At 40.5% G+C, this 16,893-nt stretch overlaps 1 protein-coding gene across 3 annotated transcripts; it reads right to left on the bottom strand.

Moving 5' to 3' along the window:
• Positions 1–2,018: 2,018 nt before the first annotated feature.
• LOC146647413 (uncharacterized) lies at positions 2,019–4,507 on the bottom strand. Of its 3 annotated transcripts, XM_085389004.1 has the most exons (4): positions 4,417–4,507; positions 2,772–3,083; positions 2,565–2,639; positions 2,019–2,220 (listed from the first exon to the last, which is right to left on the bottom strand). In XM_085389004.1, the coding sequence occupies exons 2-4, from the start codon at positions 2,986–2,988 to the stop codon at positions 2,072–2,074; spliced, it is 441 nt and encodes a 146-aa protein (XP_085245130.1). In that variant the 5' UTR covers positions 2,989–3,083; positions 4,417–4,507; the 3' UTR covers positions 2,019–2,071. The 3 variants fall into 3 exon arrangements, with proteins under 3 accessions (XP_085245130.1, XP_085245128.1, XP_085245129.1); XM_085389002.1 differs by lacking the exon at positions 4,417–4,507 and having other exon boundaries at positions 2,772–3,217; XM_085389003.1 differs by lacking the exons at positions 2,565–2,639; positions 4,417–4,507 and having other exon boundaries at positions 2,772–3,217.
• Positions 4,508–16,893: the final 12,386 nt, after the last annotated feature.

The raw sequence follows: 16,893 nt of genomic DNA, 5'->3' as shown, positions 1-16,893 counted from the left end.
TTTTTGTGTTATTATCTTCATATGGGAGGGTTTAGAAAAAGGCCTCCTGTACATCTGTTCCTGTTATCAGATCAACAGAACATGAAACCCCCGATACAGAATCACAAAAGTCCCGTTGTTGCCTCATTCTTAGAAAAACAAAGACTTCTTCGAGCTGAAGAAAACATTTGTGCGCATTCACCAACAGTCTCTTTGTTTCCGTTCATAAATATTTAAAAACATCTTTTGCACCTTATTTACTGAAACATATTTACTTCTTCTAACATGAAGTGTCGTTAATATGACACATGCAGACAGATACAGGAAATCCTTTATATTATTATTATTATTATTATTATTATTAGTATTATTATTATTATTATTATTATTATTATTAGTATTATTATTATTATTATTGTTGTTGTTGTTATTATTATTATTATTATTATTATTATTATTATTATTGTTGTTGTTATTATTATTATTATTATTATTATTATTATTATTATTATTATTATTATTGTTGTTGTTGTTGTTGTTATTATTATTATTATTATTATTATTATTGTTGTTGTTATTATTATTATTATTATTATTATTATTATTATTATTATTATTAGTGTTATTATGTAATAAGGACAGTGTGTTTTTGGTAGCACTAGTGTGTGTGTGTGTGTGTGTGTGTGTGTGTGTGTGTGTGTGTGTGTGTGTGTGTGTGTCATTCTGTCCCTAAACAAAAAAGCTTAACAATTAATTAACAATTAAAACTTATTTTTCAGCTTTGTAGAGTAAAGTCATGTTCAAGGTCAGCTTAATGATTTATAAAATACATAAATAAAAAAATAAAAATATTTACATAAAGCCTCATAACCTACAAGAAACACAGGTGCCGTAGAGTGCCAGAAAGTAGAGTGTAAAGGTTTAAAATATCATAGTTGACATCTGACCTTCAAAGTCAATAAATTGATCTGAAGGTCAAAGTTATGATAATGGTATGTAAAGTTATTTAAAACTATGTCTCTTAATGTCATTTTTTGCACTGACAGCATATAGAGAATATTTATATATATATATGGAGATCCTGAATTTCACATTACTTTATTCCTCTGAGCTCTTCTTCAAGGTCAAATAATGTCAAACTTTCATAAAATGTCTTTCAGCTCTAGGATTAAAGCTTAAAATGCTGCTGCCTTTGTGTGTATTGGCAACATTTAGGAAGTAATACGAGCATTCTGCACCTCACATGTGGCCTGCATCCAAATGTCATGTCACATTTGACCTCTGACCTCATGTTTACATTTCACATCTGCCAGTTATGTCAAGCATTTTAATATATACCAAACAAAAAACAAAAGTAAATGTTGAGTGTGAGGTGTTGTGATCATAATTATTTCATTATTGTTTTAAAATATTTTCAAAATTGTATTTTGAAAAAATTATCACTAAGTATTAATGAAGCACAGGTCTGGTTTTCTCTGACATACAAAACAACTCCAGGTGTCGCTGTTGACCAACTTTTCATCCACAGAATGTAAAAACCTATTCAGTCACAGTTCAGATGATTTAGGTTAAAATTTGTGTTTAAATCTTTTACATGTTTTAGTACATTTGGATCATTCATTTGACTTTTGTCTTCTTCTGATGCAGGAGTTCTGTTTGGAAATGGATATAATTTAAAACTAAAGATGTAAATGTGACAAACAAGTGTTAACATGGTTTCATAAATCACAGATTCTTTGAAGTTTTTTGAATGCATGAAAAAACTCACTCTGGACAATAATGTAACTATAACAATGATAAAATATGAAGCTTTATTTTTTTGTTTTAGAATACATGACCAAATTAAAAATCAAAATAAACTAGACAATAAAAATCACATTTATTTTGATCAGTGATCAGTTTATTATAGGAATTTCCATTTGATCCATAACTGTCCATATATACATTACTTTAGAATACAGTGTGCATAAAAATGCAATATAAAAGCAGAATAGAAGAGGAATGAACTACATCATAAACACAACACTGATCCAAGTGATGAATGAGATGAATTGATGAGATGTGATGGTGAGAAAAGGCGAGCAGGAAACAGTCAGTCAGCATGTGTGCAGTTGGTGGACGCTCCCTTGTTTGTGAGCATCATCAGCAGAGAGAGTCCACAGCAGTACACCAGACTCTTCACTATCAGCACTGTGTACAGCAGGCAGAGCAGCTTCACCCTGCACTGAGACTGGAAGGACACTGAAGGACAGACAGACACAAAGAGACAGACAGACAGTCGGGTTATTCCTCTCAGATCAAGGAGAAAAAGTCCAAATAGAAACAGTCACAGCTTCTTCAAGTGGATGAATTGATGTAGTGTTTGTGTCCACTTGGGGGCAGAAGAACTCCACAAGCAGCTAACAAACTGATCTCTGACATATTATGGTCTGTCTGCTGTTTGGTGCTGAGCAGCTAGTGTACAGTGGCTTTATCAGAGCTTGTTGGATGAAGATTTGATCAATTAGTGCAACTTTAAGAGCCTAAACTTGTTCCAGCTGCCTCATTGGACATTGGAGCTGTCCATGCAGAGCAGGTGATCTTACAGTCAGCTGGCTGCAGAGCTGGCAGGTCTGCTGGCTCTCTCTCTGGAGGACAGGAGGCTGCTGGAGCTGGAAGCTCTGAAACAGAAAAGGAGTCAAATGTTTGGAGCTGCAGTGAGAAATGTCAGTCCTCTGCTGCTCTGCTCTCTTTGACAGCATCTCCACATGAAGCTGAATCACTGCTGAACACAGTCACCAAGCCTTCATTACCTTGTTGTGTTCGGGCCTCCACTGTGCCCCCCTCGTGCTTCACCCAGCAGCTGTATTTATATGTGTCAGAATGGCTCCCATCAAGCATCCTGATGGCAATGGTGCGTCCCGCCTCTCTGAGCTCCAGCTGCTCTCCCTCAGCAGGGGGCAGCTCCTCCGCTTCTCCGCCGTTCTTCTTCTGTCTTTTCCAGGAGAACTGGACCAGAGGAGGAAACATGGCTGAGGCCACACACAGCAGGGAGCTGTTCCCCTCCAGGTGGGCTCTGGATGCTGCTGGGTACACGCTCACCACGGGCTTCACTACCTGCTCATCTGAAGTTTGACAGCAGCAACAAGCAGCACAGACACACATTCACACAGTCAGCAGCAGCTTCCAGCACTGCACTGCATTCAGTCTGATCCTGGAAACTACATGGACTCTGATCACTAAACTACTCATCAGCACAAAGTTCACTACATACACTGGATTCAGCTTCATATCAAACACAGTCATCACCTCATGTCATCATGGCTCACATGAGGAACACTCAGCATGGTTTTAAAGTCAAATTAAATTCAGTTTAATTCGTCATGTGTTTGCTTTTTATTGTTTTATAGAATTTTAGTTCAGTCCAATTTTAAAATATATATATTTGTCTTTATACAAGTGAAAATGTATTTTTCATATTAGTCCTGAGACACGTTTTCTGACAGAGATCCTCTTCTGTCCAATAATACAGTCATCTTTTTTCAAAACATATTGTACTGCTAATACATTTTCTTACATGTGTTTTGACCATATTTGTCTTTGTAAATATTTTTGTGTAAAAATTGGAAAAGAGCTACTGTGATTATTTTGTTTTATGTTTGTTATACATATAAAAACTGTAGCAACCATTTCTACACAATAAAAATGAAATTGTGAATTAAATGTTTTCTATAAAATGAGACATACTTTATCATATTTTAGTAATAACGTCCACAGTATATGACAAAGTATATTTAACAAAAGTATGTTTCAAAAAGTACTTTGAAAAGTCAAGTAATAATAGCTTTTTTACTGTCGTGTACAAATCCACACACACCACTCATAGTCAGAAATACATCCATGAGTTTCACAATGTCATATTTTCATATCATGTCTGAATTTTCTAATCAGTATCTGTTTTAATCACTTTATTTACCAAAAGACACTTTTTGAAGTAGCTACATAAATGTTAGAATATTAAAAATGGATTTTTCTTCCTAAATGGTAAATGAACTGATTCTTTTATAGCGCTTTTCTACTCTTCCGGAGTACTCAAAGTGCTGTATACATAAAGTAAAAATCTGCTAACAATATATTTCTTAATCAACATTTTTTTAATCTCAACCTCAAATATGATCTTGTGTTAAAAACCAGCAGAATCACTGAGAGGATCAAATCCTAAATATTTGTAACATCACTAATATTTGCAGAAATAAAGAATAACTTTAGTTGTTCAGTGAGATTTCAACATGTTTTCAGAGATTATTGAGCTTTTCTTATGTAACAATGGCTGCAGATGAATTCTCTACTAATGATGAAAAACTAACATGTAAAGCCTGAAGCAGCACAAACTGACTTTAAACACATTTTCAGCTTCTACAATAAAACAACTGAAGGAAAATAAATGTTTGTTCTTACCTGTTACAGACAGTTTAGTTCCAGAGCCAAAGATGGGGTACCACCATCCCACTCCCACAGTGAGACAGACTGCTACAAAAACCTGTCTGCTGTTGAATTTATCAGATGTTTACAAACGAGGAAGCAGGAGCATGTTCCAGGGTGGACTGACATGATAATTGCTTAAGACGTTTTTCATAATGGACTTTGCTGTTTCTGACTTTCATCTGGTGCCATCATCAAGTCCAATTCTTTCAGTACTTTAGTTCATCATGAAATAATCATAGTTTTACCCACTAGCTCTTTGCTGGTAAATTTAGACCTTTATATGCTGGATCTATACCATCTAACTTAGTGATCCTATGTCTGCTGTCTATTTGTGCTTTTCTTGGATATTATTTTATTTTTATTTATTTATTTATTTTTTAAATCCCAAGTTGTCATTCTGATTGTCTGGCAACATCTGTGTGGCAGGCAGGATGTGAATCCAAATGCAAGACTTGGAAAACAAGAAATCAATTCAAAAATTGAGCTTTAATGCTAATTACTTACAGTAATGCAAAAAAAGACCTAAAACCAGTGAATGAACAGTGAATCCAAGCATCAGCTATCTGTTGGAATGCTACTTTGCAAGTAACCCCAGTGGGTTACGTTGTGGGACCAATGGAATCTTCCATAGTCAGTATCTAGTAGTTCAATTTTCCAACGTTCAGAGGAAGGAACCTTTATTGCTACTGGACATCGATGAGCTGCAACATAAATGGTATGGCAAGGGGGGAGCCAAGTCGAGGTTATCATCACTCCCACCCAAGATTGGGAACCAAGTACAACAGAAGGAGCATTGAGTGTGAGAGGAGCTGACCTGAAAGATAGGATCGTGGTGAAACTACAAGCTTGGAACCTTCTTAACCGGTTACCAAGGCTACGTGAAGGTCTGCTAGAAGATGTGAATGCAGCACTACAGGCAATCTCTACTATGACCGTCACTGAAACCAACCATCTGAGCTCCAGCAGTCATCACGGGGATGCTTGCCTAGAGATGAAGAGCCACAGGGAGCAGTACCTATGGAGAGGGAGACTATAGGCCAAGTTCAAGGTAGCATGGAGAGACATTAGCCAACTGTTGGAGCTACAGAAAGGTACAATGAGGAAAGAAAAGGGTGCCCAAGAAGCGAAGTGCCCATACACGAGGCCTTGGAAACTGCCAGGCAAATACTCATAACCTTTGTTAGCCACTTGAAGAGGTATACCAAAGAGACAGATGGTAGTAGAATAAACCAGCTCTACTCCATGGAACCAGCCAAGGTGTACTCTCAGGGGAACAACATGAAAGTGGCCCCACCAAAGCCAGATACGGACAGACAAAGTGGTTATGGCTAACCAACCAGGCATAGTAGTGGTAGACAAGCATTGAAAGATGGCCCTAGTGATAGATGAAGCCAACTGAATGATAGCAACATCAGGAAGAAATAACAAGAGACGCTAGAGAAGTACCAAGGGCTGAAAGAAGATCTTGGGAAGATGTGACAGGTGATGGCAACACTGGTCCCAGTGGTAATCAGAACATTTGGTGCAGTGACTCCCAAGCTAGGCGAGTGAGTCCAGGAGATCCCTGCAATAACATCCAAAATCTCTGTCGAGAAGAACGCAGTCCTGGGAACAGCAAAGATATTGCACAGGACCCTCAAGCTTCTGGGCCTCTGGTAGATGACCCTAGTTTGAAGGATAAAGACCACCCACAGGGACGAGAGGAGAACTTTTCATATATACACTACGAGTCAAAGGTTTTAGAACACCCCAATGTTTCCAGTTATTTGTTGCAGTTAAAAATATTCAAGTTCAATGAATAGCTTGAACTGCCAGAGGTTGAAAAAAGGTAAAGTTACCCAAAACATTTCAGAATTATACAAAAAAGCCTTTTTAGGTAATATAAAATGGGTTAACAATTTAAAGCTGAGCGCAGCATCCGCTCCGAGCTCCCTGACCTGCACTCAATCTACAGCAGGCGGTGCTGGACCAAGGCCAGGAAGATGGTGAAGGACCTCAGCCATCCCAACAACAGACTGTTCTCTCTGCTGAGGTCAGGAAAGCGATTCCGCTCCCTGAAGACCAACACAGAGAGACTGAGGAGGAGCTTCTTCCCGCAGGCGATACGGTCTCTCAATCACACCACCACACAGTACTGACCCACACATACAGTTCTTACACACACTGGACATTCTGGACATTGTTTATACTAATTCGATTAGATGCGTGGTCATCTAATCGAATCACTTCATCACTAAATCACTTTAATCATATTTGCACTGCAAAAGACACTTACAAATGTGGATTGCACAACACTGGACATTATATTTCTTCATTTCCACTTAATACTGTACAACTGCTGTTATTGAATATATATATTTATATTTCTTCATACATTCTTATATAGTTCTATATTGTGTATTTTGTTGTACAGTTATTTTATTTTCAACTTTAATTTATATATTTTATCTTAATCTTTCCCAGTTAAATTTACCCTTCATTCTAATTTGTTGTTGTACAGTTATTTCATTTTTAACTTTAATTTTCATATTTATTTGCTATCTTATTCATAGCCTTTTTTTCTGTTTTTTTAGGTCACGAGCAGTTGTGTAAGCATTTCACTGCATATCGTACTGTGTATGACTGTGTATGTGACAAATAAAATTTGAATTTGAAATTTGAATTTTAAAGCTGTTCTGCAACAATGGAGGGTAATTAAGCTTTGAAAGCTGGTGTTATTAATTCCTACAAGTGTTCCAACTTTCAACCACCCCTGTCTGCATAAAAGTGATGTTGGGATACACTGTGGTACCATACACTAGTACACTGCAGAAAGTATTGTGTTGCTACAAAGGTGGTAAGAAAAAGGCAATTAATGGAAGAGAGACTGACCATCATAACACTTAAAAATGTAGGTCTTTCCTACAAAGAAATTGCAAAGAAAGTCAGTGAGAAGAGTTTCTTTCACCATCAAAAGGTGCGCAGAAAGTGGGGCAAACTCTGACTGGAAAAGGTCTGGCAGACCCACAGCCACAACTGAATCAGAGGACAAGTTTCTGAGAGTTAACAGCTTTTGTGATAGGCAGCTCACAGGACAACAGCTTCAAGCGCAGTCGTAGTAAGCAAGTCTCAGTTTCAACTATGAAGAGAAGACTTAAATCAGAATCAGAATCAGAATACTTTATTGATCCCTGGGGGAAATTATTTTTTGTTACAGTGCTCCATTTTAAACCAACATTAAGACAAGACAGACAATACGCTAACTAAGAATAGTACAATATATACATATATATACATACATACATACATAAGTCACTTATAAATAAATATTTGGAAAAGAAACATGTGTAGCTGTAGCAGCAAACAGTGTGTTAAGTGGATGCGTTGTACAGGGAGATGGCCACAGGCAGGAATGATTTCCTGTGTCGTTCAGTGGTGCTTTTCGGTAATCTCAGTCTCTCACTGAACGAGCTCCTGTGACTGACCAACATGTCATGGAGTGGGTGGGAGGTGTTATCCAACATTGTCTTTATCTTGGACAGCATCCACCTCTCCGACACCACCTTGAGGGAGTCCAGCTCCATCCCCACAACATTGCTGGCCTTACGGATCAGTTTATTGAGTCTGTTGGCATCTGCGACCCTCAGCCTGCTCCCCCAGCATGCAACAGCATAGAGGATCGCACTGGCCACAACAGACTCATAGAAAATCCTCAGCATTTTCTGGCAGATGTTGAAGGACCTCAGTCGCCTCAAAAAATAGAGACGACTCTGGCCCTTCCTGTAAAGTGCTGTGGTGTTTTTAGCCCAGTCCAGTTTATTGTCAATGTGTACTCCAAGGTATTTATAGTCCTCCACAATGTCAACACTGACCCCCTGAATTGAAACAGGGGTCAAGTGTTTCCTGGTCTTCCTGAAGTCCACGATCAGTTCCTTGGTCTTTGCTACGTTGAGCTGCAGATGATTCTGCTCACACCACGTGACAAAGGAGTCGACCACAGCCCGGTACTCTGTCTCATCATCCCTGCTGATGCATCCAACCACCGCAGAGTCATCAGAAAACTTCTGAAGATGGCAGGTCTCTGTGCAGTGGCTGAAGTCTGTGGTGTAGAGGGTGAAGAGGAAGGGGGAGAGGCGGTCCCTTGTGCCTCTGTGTTGCTGATTACCTTGTCAGACACACACTGTGGGAGACGTACATATTGTGGTCTTCCTGTCAGGTAATCAACAATCCAGGACACCAGAGAAGCATCCACCTGCATCGCTGCTAACTTATCACCCAGGAGGGTCGGCCTGATGGTGTTGAAAGCACTGGAAAAGTCAAAAAACATGACCCTCACAGTGCTCGCCGGCTGGTCCAGATGGGTGTAGACACGATTGAGCAGGTAGATGATGGCGTCCTCTGTTCCGAGACGAGGCTGATAAGCGAACTGAAGGGGATCCAGATGTGGTCTTACTATGGGTCGCAGCTGGTCCAGGATGAGCCTTTCCAGGGTCTTCATGATGTGGGAGGTCAGTGCCACGGGCCTGTAATCCTGGGGGCCACTGGGACGAGGCGTCTTTGGTACAGGGACGAGGCATGATGTCTTCCACATCACCGGGACCCTCTGCAGACTCAGACTCAGCATAAACAGTTTATGAAAGACTCCACACAGCTGGGGGCACAGGTCTTGAGGACAAGGGGACTCACTCCGTCTGGTCCAGCAGACTTGCCTGAGTGAAGTCTCCTCATTTGCATCTCAACCTGGTATTGAGTGAAGGTGATGGGTGGGGGAGGGGTGTCAGGAATCTCACAGGAGGCAACATGTGAAGAGAGAGGCTGGCACAGTGGTGTGGCTCTGGATTCCAGGCTGACTGCAGGTGAGGTTGTGGGGGTGGGAGCATTAAAGCTGCAGGTTTGACAGGACGAGTTGCAGCAAGAAAGCTATTGCTTGGGGGTCCGAACAAGACAAAGAGACTTCCCTGGGCCATGAAACACCACCATTGGACTACTGAAGATGGAAGAAGGTATTATCGACCGATGAATCAAATTTCAGAATAGAATAGAATAGCCTTTATTGTCATTGTACAGAGTACAATGAAATTGGAGTGCCACTCCCTTGGTGCAAGTTTCAATAATAAATATAAATGTAAAATATAAAAAGTATAAAAAAACAATCGTAAGTACAATAGTAAGTACGATATATACAGGATAGCAGCATTAATATAATGACAGTATGAATAGCAGCATAATATAATGGCAGTGACGGTATGGAATAGCTAAGCAGGTTCAGTTGTTTTTGTGCTTATTTACTACGGTGATAGCTCTGGGAAAGAAGCTATCCCTGAATCTGTTTGTCCTGGTTTTATGTGACCTGTACCGTCGGCCTGACGGTAATAGTTCAAACAGTTGGTTGCTGGGGTGAGAGTGGTCCTTGATGATATTGCCAGCTCTGCTGAGGTACCGAGAGTTTGCAGTGACACAAATATACAGTCACCCCCCCCCCCCCCCCCCCAAAAAAAAAAAAAAAAAACACCTTCGATGCTTACTTTGACGTGATGCTGTCAGGTGGGTCTGTGTCCAGCACCAGGGTTCGGCTGCAGGACTGTATGGTTATTGTCTACATCAGCTCTCTCCCGTACCCTATACCCCCCACCCATCTTTTTTTTTTTTTTTGTGTATTTTGTAAGGTGTGAAGATTCATGTGCTTCATTGTGCTGAGCATTTTTGTTTTTCTGTTTTCAAACTGCTTTCCCATTAGGAGATCAGTCTGGGTGGAGTTCTTTTTTTCCCTCCTCTTCCCTCATATATTGTGTATTTCATTGTTTTTCTTACCACCCTGCCGCTCTCTGACCTGTCTTACCAACATCACATTTGTGCAATATGTACAGTCGAAAAGGGTCCTATTTCACTGAATGTACGTGTAACATTGCTAGTGACAATTAAATGGTTCAATCAGTCATGGAGGAGGAAGTGTAATGGTCTGGGGCTGCTTTGCTGGATCCCTGGTCAATGACTCGTACAGAGTGAGAGGCACCCTCAACCAAAATGGCTACAACAGCATTCATGTGCTTCCCTTTACTTCTTGTCAGGTTGCCTGCGTTACTTTGGCGTCTTTCCTGTATGTCATTCCCTCCGTGTCTCAGGTTTTCTAGGTTCAGGTTAGTTTTCTCTTTTCCACCTGTTTATTGTGTTTCATCAGCCGAAATAAACGCTTGTTTTCTGTTTAACCATTCCCCTGCATCTGTGTCTGGGGTCCACTCCTCTCTCTCTCCACATGATTTGCGTCTGCAAACCTACCAGCCGAGTTCCTTCAAAAACTGTGTACAAGTGTACCTTGAAGAATCATGATGTTTTGAAGGCAACGGGTGGTCATACAAAATATTGAATTGATTTAGATTTCTCTTTTGTTAATTCACTGCATATTAAATCATAAAATTAATGATTAACACTTCCATTTTTGAAAGCATTCTTTGTTTACAGCATTTTTCTCACCTGCCTAAAACATTTGCACAGTACTCTTTGTCTAAAAGTAATTTTAAAAAAATGAGACAGAAACACAGGTTCATTTTTAATCAATTTGCTCTCTCTGCTGATATGAGTGAATGGAGCTTGATCTCTGTTTTTCACACTTTTTCTCAGTCGTCATATATATAAAATATTTGTTTAAGTGATTGAATGGTCTATACTGGCCTTGAAAATCCACAACAAAATATTGCAATATAATAATGAGAGAAAGGGTGTTGTCCCTCTCTGGGTCATTACCTTATCATTGTGTGTCCGAGGGATCCCAGGGGCTATGTTGCTTTGTGCCCCCAGGTAGGCTCCATAGCAAATTGGTCCTGGGTGAGGGACGAAGGAGCAATTAAAAACTCCCTATGAGCAGAAGATCGAGGGAACCATTCACTCTGCCCAGGATAGGGTTACCAGGGCCCTACCCTGGACCCAGGCTAGAGAGGGTGCCCCGCCCTGGTGGCCTGTTTACCACCATAGGGTAGCTGACGAATACCAAACACTCACTTAGATCAAAATAGTCCTTCCCCACTCAAGGATTGCCTCCTGGTGATCTATCAGACTGGGAACAGAACAATGGACTGGAGAGGATGGGCTTGATCTGTGAGACATGGAATGAGGTTGAGGGATGATGGGAGCTTTAGCCTCATGATGAAGGGGGCCACTGACAGATTCTATTTTAAAGCAACCAATGAAGCAAGTTTGTGAGATTGTGACTTTAATGGAATATCCTTGGCAGCAAGCCACACCTTTTGACTGGGTTCATACTTGGGAGCAGGTGTCTTACATGATTGGCATAGTGGCGCTGCTGGTCCATGGTACACAGCAATGCTTTCTGGGTTCAAATCCAAACCCGTTGAGTGCACTGCATGTGGTGTTGAATGGTAGCAAATGCCAGGCCAAACTTGTTCTCAGCAAACAGTGGCGGTTGGTATCCTAGTGTTAGTTCAAAATGGGAAAGGCCTGTAGCGGAAGAGGTGATAACGTTATGTTCATACTCAATCCAAGGGAATTGTGAGGACAAGGTGGCTGGGTTGTGAGAGGTAATGCAGTTTCTAGTTCTTGATTAAAACTTTCAGTCTGACCATTTGTTTGGGGGTGAAAACCAGAGCTTAAACTGACGTTGTTGTTTAGTAAGGTGCAGAAGGCTCTCCAGGTCTCTGAGGTCAACTGTGGATCCTGGTCTGGTCTGAAACTACCTCCTGTGGGTACCCATGAAGCCTAAAAACAGGCAGCAGTGGGCAGTTTTTCAAAGATGATCAAGTGAACGGATTTGGACAATCTGTCAACTATGGAGAGAATTACTGTTTCTTCTGGAGGATGGTGATAAACCAGTGACAAATTTTAAGCCGATGTGTGACCATGGTCTGTGAGGGGTGGCTAGTGGTTGGCGAAAGCCAGATGACTGTTGAGTGTTGGATTTACTATGAGCGCAGATGCAGTCCCTGACATCCCTTTCCGATATGTTAAATTCAATTCAATTTTGTTTCTACACTGCCTCTGCCCCAGCAGAACCATTCTTAGGGAGGGACAGCCATCTGCCACAAATAGTATGGGAGGAAGGGAGGAGGACAGGACAAAAAGGCAATTTGTTATTCCCTATCCACAAACATTTTCAACCTGATATTGCCATGCCATACTTTTGTGGCAAACTCAGGTTTTAGTATCTTACGCAACGATACTGTCACGGATTGCCGGGGCAAGCCGTGTGGAATGTAGGAAGGACCCAAAAGGCAGCAGCTCTGGTGCAGGTGAGTGTTTATTTACAGTGGTGGGTAAGTACAAACAGCGGTGGCGACAAAACATGAAACTGGAACCTAAACTGGGTAAACTAAGAAGACAAACCAGAACGAGGATGCAGGGAGGTCCGGAGAAATACATATGGGAAGACGCAGGGAGACCAAGGGGAAACAACACAGACGAACCAGCAATTACTAAGACAGAAAATACAACTTAAATACACTCAGAGAACACAGGGAGATTACACACAGGTGGGAAACACAGCTGGGAGTGATTAACATGACGAGACTAGGGAGGCAAACTGAAAACACTCACATAAGACGCAGACCTTCACAATAAAACAGGAACACACGGGCAGAACAGAGTAAACACTAAACAAAGGAAGAACAGAACCAAAATCGAAGAGAAAACACAAAATGCTGGGTCAAAAGGACCCAGGATCATGACAGATACATTGACATATGGGCTGAAGGAATAATGGGTTGAACATTCAAATATCTAAAGAGTACACGGCATGTACTCTTTAGATAGCATATTCTTAATCTAGAAGTGATTTTAAAGTTCATGTATGTTTCTTACATGCAAACAACAACCAGCCAGTATAACTGTACAATACTTTACATCACTATATATCTGATGGAAAAAGATGTGACAAAATTCTGAAAAGGAAAAAAAAAAAGGTCCCTGAGCTCAGTATGTTTGTGACTCTGAGATGGAGGTGAAACATGTGAAGCTGGGCTGTGGTTTACTGCTCTCTTCCTGTCACAGACACTGTTTGACATCTGTTCATCTGTTGGTTTTTGTTCAGGCTGCAGGGATCATTTCTCACTGTGGGGATCATACTTCCAACAGGAGCAGTAGTAGGTGGCTGAATGATCGAGTTTAACTTTCTTTATCTTCAACTCACAGCTGTTCTGTTTTTTCTCAGCTGAAAAGTCATCTTTCTGAGGATGACCGTAACCTGAGTAAACATAACCACTGCTCTTTTCAATATAAAGAATCACTCTGAATGTTTCTTTTTCTTTCTTCTGGTACCAGAATATCGGGTCATAATCACACTTATTAATCCCTCCACAGCTGAAGGAGACACTTTGTCCAACTCTCCTGGTCAATGTTAAATCCTCCTGAATCAGCTGTTCTGCTGCCATGGTAACCAGTGCTGTAGAGACACAGACAGATAGATGAAGGTTAGTGTGACAGTGTTTGTTACAGGTTGACTTTGTTGGCTCCTGATTGGCTGGAAACACTCACCTGAACACAGACAGCACAGAGCAGCAGCTGGGAGGAAAAGCATTTTGTGCAGTGGTGTTTCCTCTGGTGAACCTGGGGAGAAGTGGCGCTCTGATGCAGCTGAGGCCAAACAAGGACGAGCTGTGAGATCAGACGAGGGCCACGTGGTTTCTAACAGGTCCTCAAAGCTCCCATCAGCCCCTGCGGCCCACAGATAAGACTGCTGCTGCTGATTGACAGCTCAGCTGAAGCTGCTGTGGTTTCATCGTCTTCATTTCAATCTGACAGCAGATCCAAAAATCTGGGTCACATGATGCACAAACACTCAGAAACATTCATGTTGCTGTGAATTTACTAACACACACTGTTATCTGTGGTTTAACAGCTGTGATGAAAACACTAAACTACAAATCCTCACAGCTCCTCAGCTCTGATTGACTCTTCAATGTGTTTCACTTCATTCAATAATGGAACTGGATTTCTATTGACTTTCATTCTTTTCCCACTCTGTCTGATAACATCCTGGATTTTGTTTGTCATGTTGTTCTTCATCATGTTTCCACTGAGTGGAATATTCAAAGCACAGACTTCATCAAATCTTCTGCTGCATCATTTTATACACATTTCCCCCAAATTCACTCGGACATGTTTGTATCTTTGAAACTTTGTGATCTGCTCTCACATTTTAAATAAAGTTCTGCTTTGAATGAGGACTTTGTAAAAACCAAGTCGGCAGAGATTCTTGGAAACACAGTCGACTGCAGCTTTTTGTCACTTCCACATGCATCCTCCTGCTCTCCTCCACTTCCAGGTGAAGTGAAATTCAGCTCAGACCGGGTTCAGTTCTTTTTTCTAAAACTTGTTGAATATGTTCAGTTTTTCATTGTTTTTTGAAACAAAATCAATAAGTAATATTCACAGTATCTCAATTTTAATTGTTAGGTTTTATTGACGACAGTTTGAATTCACAGGAAATACACAAACACAATATCGGCCTCAGATGTTCATCACTTACAAATATTTGATTTAGTTGTAAAATCATAATATACTTCAAACATTTTCAAATAGGTAAAAAGGAAACACAATGAAAGTAACATAGAGAAACATGAATGTGTAGAAACAGGCAGGTGTAGGTCTGCTGCAGGTTCACATCTGTGTCCTCTGATCATTTCATTTGTGTGTTCATCATCTTTATACAAACAAAGAGCAGAAGAAGCTACTTTGAAGCTACAGCTGATAGAAAAATGATCACATAGAGATTAGATTTTTCACAATGATGGATGTGTGTCATGGTCCTGGGCCATGTGGGCCCAGTATTCTTAGTTCTTTGTATTTTTGTATTTCGTTCCTTATTTAGGCCATGTCTTCTGAGTTGCCCTGTTGTGTTGTTCCCTAAGTGTTTTCCCTTCATGGCTCTCTCCCCCCTGTGTGCCCTCTATGTATTGATGAGCCCTCGTCTCCCTTTGTGGTTGTTTCATGTTTCCCCAGCCCGTTATGTCTGTGTTTTCCCCGTGCTCTCTCTCCTCCTGTCGGAACCTCTGTGCCTCTACATGTCATGTTCAGTTCACCCCGCCCTGTCTCGTTATGATTATCAGTGTCACCTGTGTTCCCCGTGTGTGCCCACTTTCCTCGTTTACCCTCTGTGTATTTCTGTCTGAGTCTCCCTCTGTTCGGCGTCGTGTTCTCCCTCATGCTGTGTGTGATTCCCCCGTGTTTCCTGGTGAGCTTTACGTTAGTTTTTCCCAGTTTAGTTTTGTATCTCCCATTATCTTTTGTCAGCAATAAAGCTGCTTTTTGAGTTCATCCCCGTGTGTGTGAGTTTTGCATTTTGGGTCCTCCTCCTGCCTGCCACACAGCCGAGCCATGACAATGTGTTTAATTCCCCCAAATACAAATTTGAACTGTTAGTGACAAGAAATATGATATTTATTCATATTTTTGTTACAAATATATATTTTTAAAAATGCTTTAAAATTATATATATTTTTATAAACTGTTTAATTGATGATCATCAATTCTAATATCTATAAACAGTAATAAAAACAGGGCTGTGTTTCACGTCAGCTTCATTTATTTGTACCCATGGTTAGATTTCATCTGCAGCAGGCAGTCATCCACCTTTACACACACATTTACACAACAGTACAAAAGTACTTTTTGATTCCTGAAAGAGAAATAAGACAAATGTTGCCTTTGTATCATCTCTGATATGGAAGGGATCATTTGAAGATGTGAGTGAAGGACACAAATATTTGGATCTGGTGTTGTTCTACATTTTAGGACTAAAAGACAGAAGGAAGAAAGTGAAAGTGACTGTGCGAGGCGTTGAAGTCATGAAGTCAAGTGGAGGCCGCTGACTGCTGTTACTTTCTGCTGTACAGGTTCAACAGGGACTCACAGTCAGCCTGCTAGAACATTTGGATGAAGAGAAAAAGGAGGAAAAAGACTTTGAGGGACAAATCCAATAAGATCAGCATGTTTTGAATGTGGGAATACAACAGTTTCCTCCACCATGACACACACTGGAGCCTCTTTTTGCTCACAGCTTCACTGTTTGTCTCAAAGTTCAGTTTGGAGGCCAAAATTGTTGCAACACATTTGTAAGTTTGCACTAATTTCACTGTGTGACCCTTAATGGATGTAATGAAAGAATCAGTCAGTGAAATATGAAGCTGTGCTGTAAGTTTGGAGGAGAAAAGTGTCTGAGTGACTTTAATGAGGTGAACACATGAATACAGAGCACTGACTGACACGTACACACTCCTTTAATGAGTCGCACACATTTTTGTGACTTCATGAAATGTCAAAAATGACACAACACACAACAAGCTGCGAGCACATTATTGTGTGTTTGCTGTTTGTGTGCTTTGTTTGCTGTTATGATAGCAGGCATACAGCCATGTTCTCAATGTCTCAGCTATCATTGATTATTGCTGCTCTTCCTCTTCTATTAGGCACTTCAACTCAATGAATGACACACAGAAAGATTTCATGACTGTGTTCTTCACAATA

Source organism: Rhamphochromis longiceps, linkage group LG18 (assembly GCF_057381845.1).
Source record: "Rhamphochromis longiceps isolate RC_006_pf linkage group LG18, R_longiceps_female_GT1.1, whole genome shotgun sequence".
Taxonomy (NCBI): domain Eukaryota; kingdom Metazoa; phylum Chordata; class Actinopteri; order Cichliformes; family Cichlidae; genus Rhamphochromis; species Rhamphochromis longiceps.
This window is presented reverse-complemented; position numbering and strand designations above follow the sequence as displayed.

What these genes read in the sequence shown, in the direction of transcription:
- LOC146647413 (XM_085389002.1), bottom strand. Translation starts at nt 3,123, where the DNA reads ATGTGTGTCTGTGCTGCTTGTTGCTGCTGTCAAACTTCAGATGAGCAG. An exon ending in GGAGGCCCGAACACAACAAG is followed by an intron (nt 2,640 to 2,771) that starts GTAATGAAGGCT and finishes TTTCTGTTTCAG; the next exon opens with AGCTTCCAGCTCCAGCAGCC. An exon ending in AGCTCTGCAGCCAGCTGACT is followed by an intron (nt 2,221 to 2,564) that starts GTAAGATCACCT and finishes TCTGTCCTTCAG; the next exon opens with TGTCCTTCCAGTCTCAGTGC.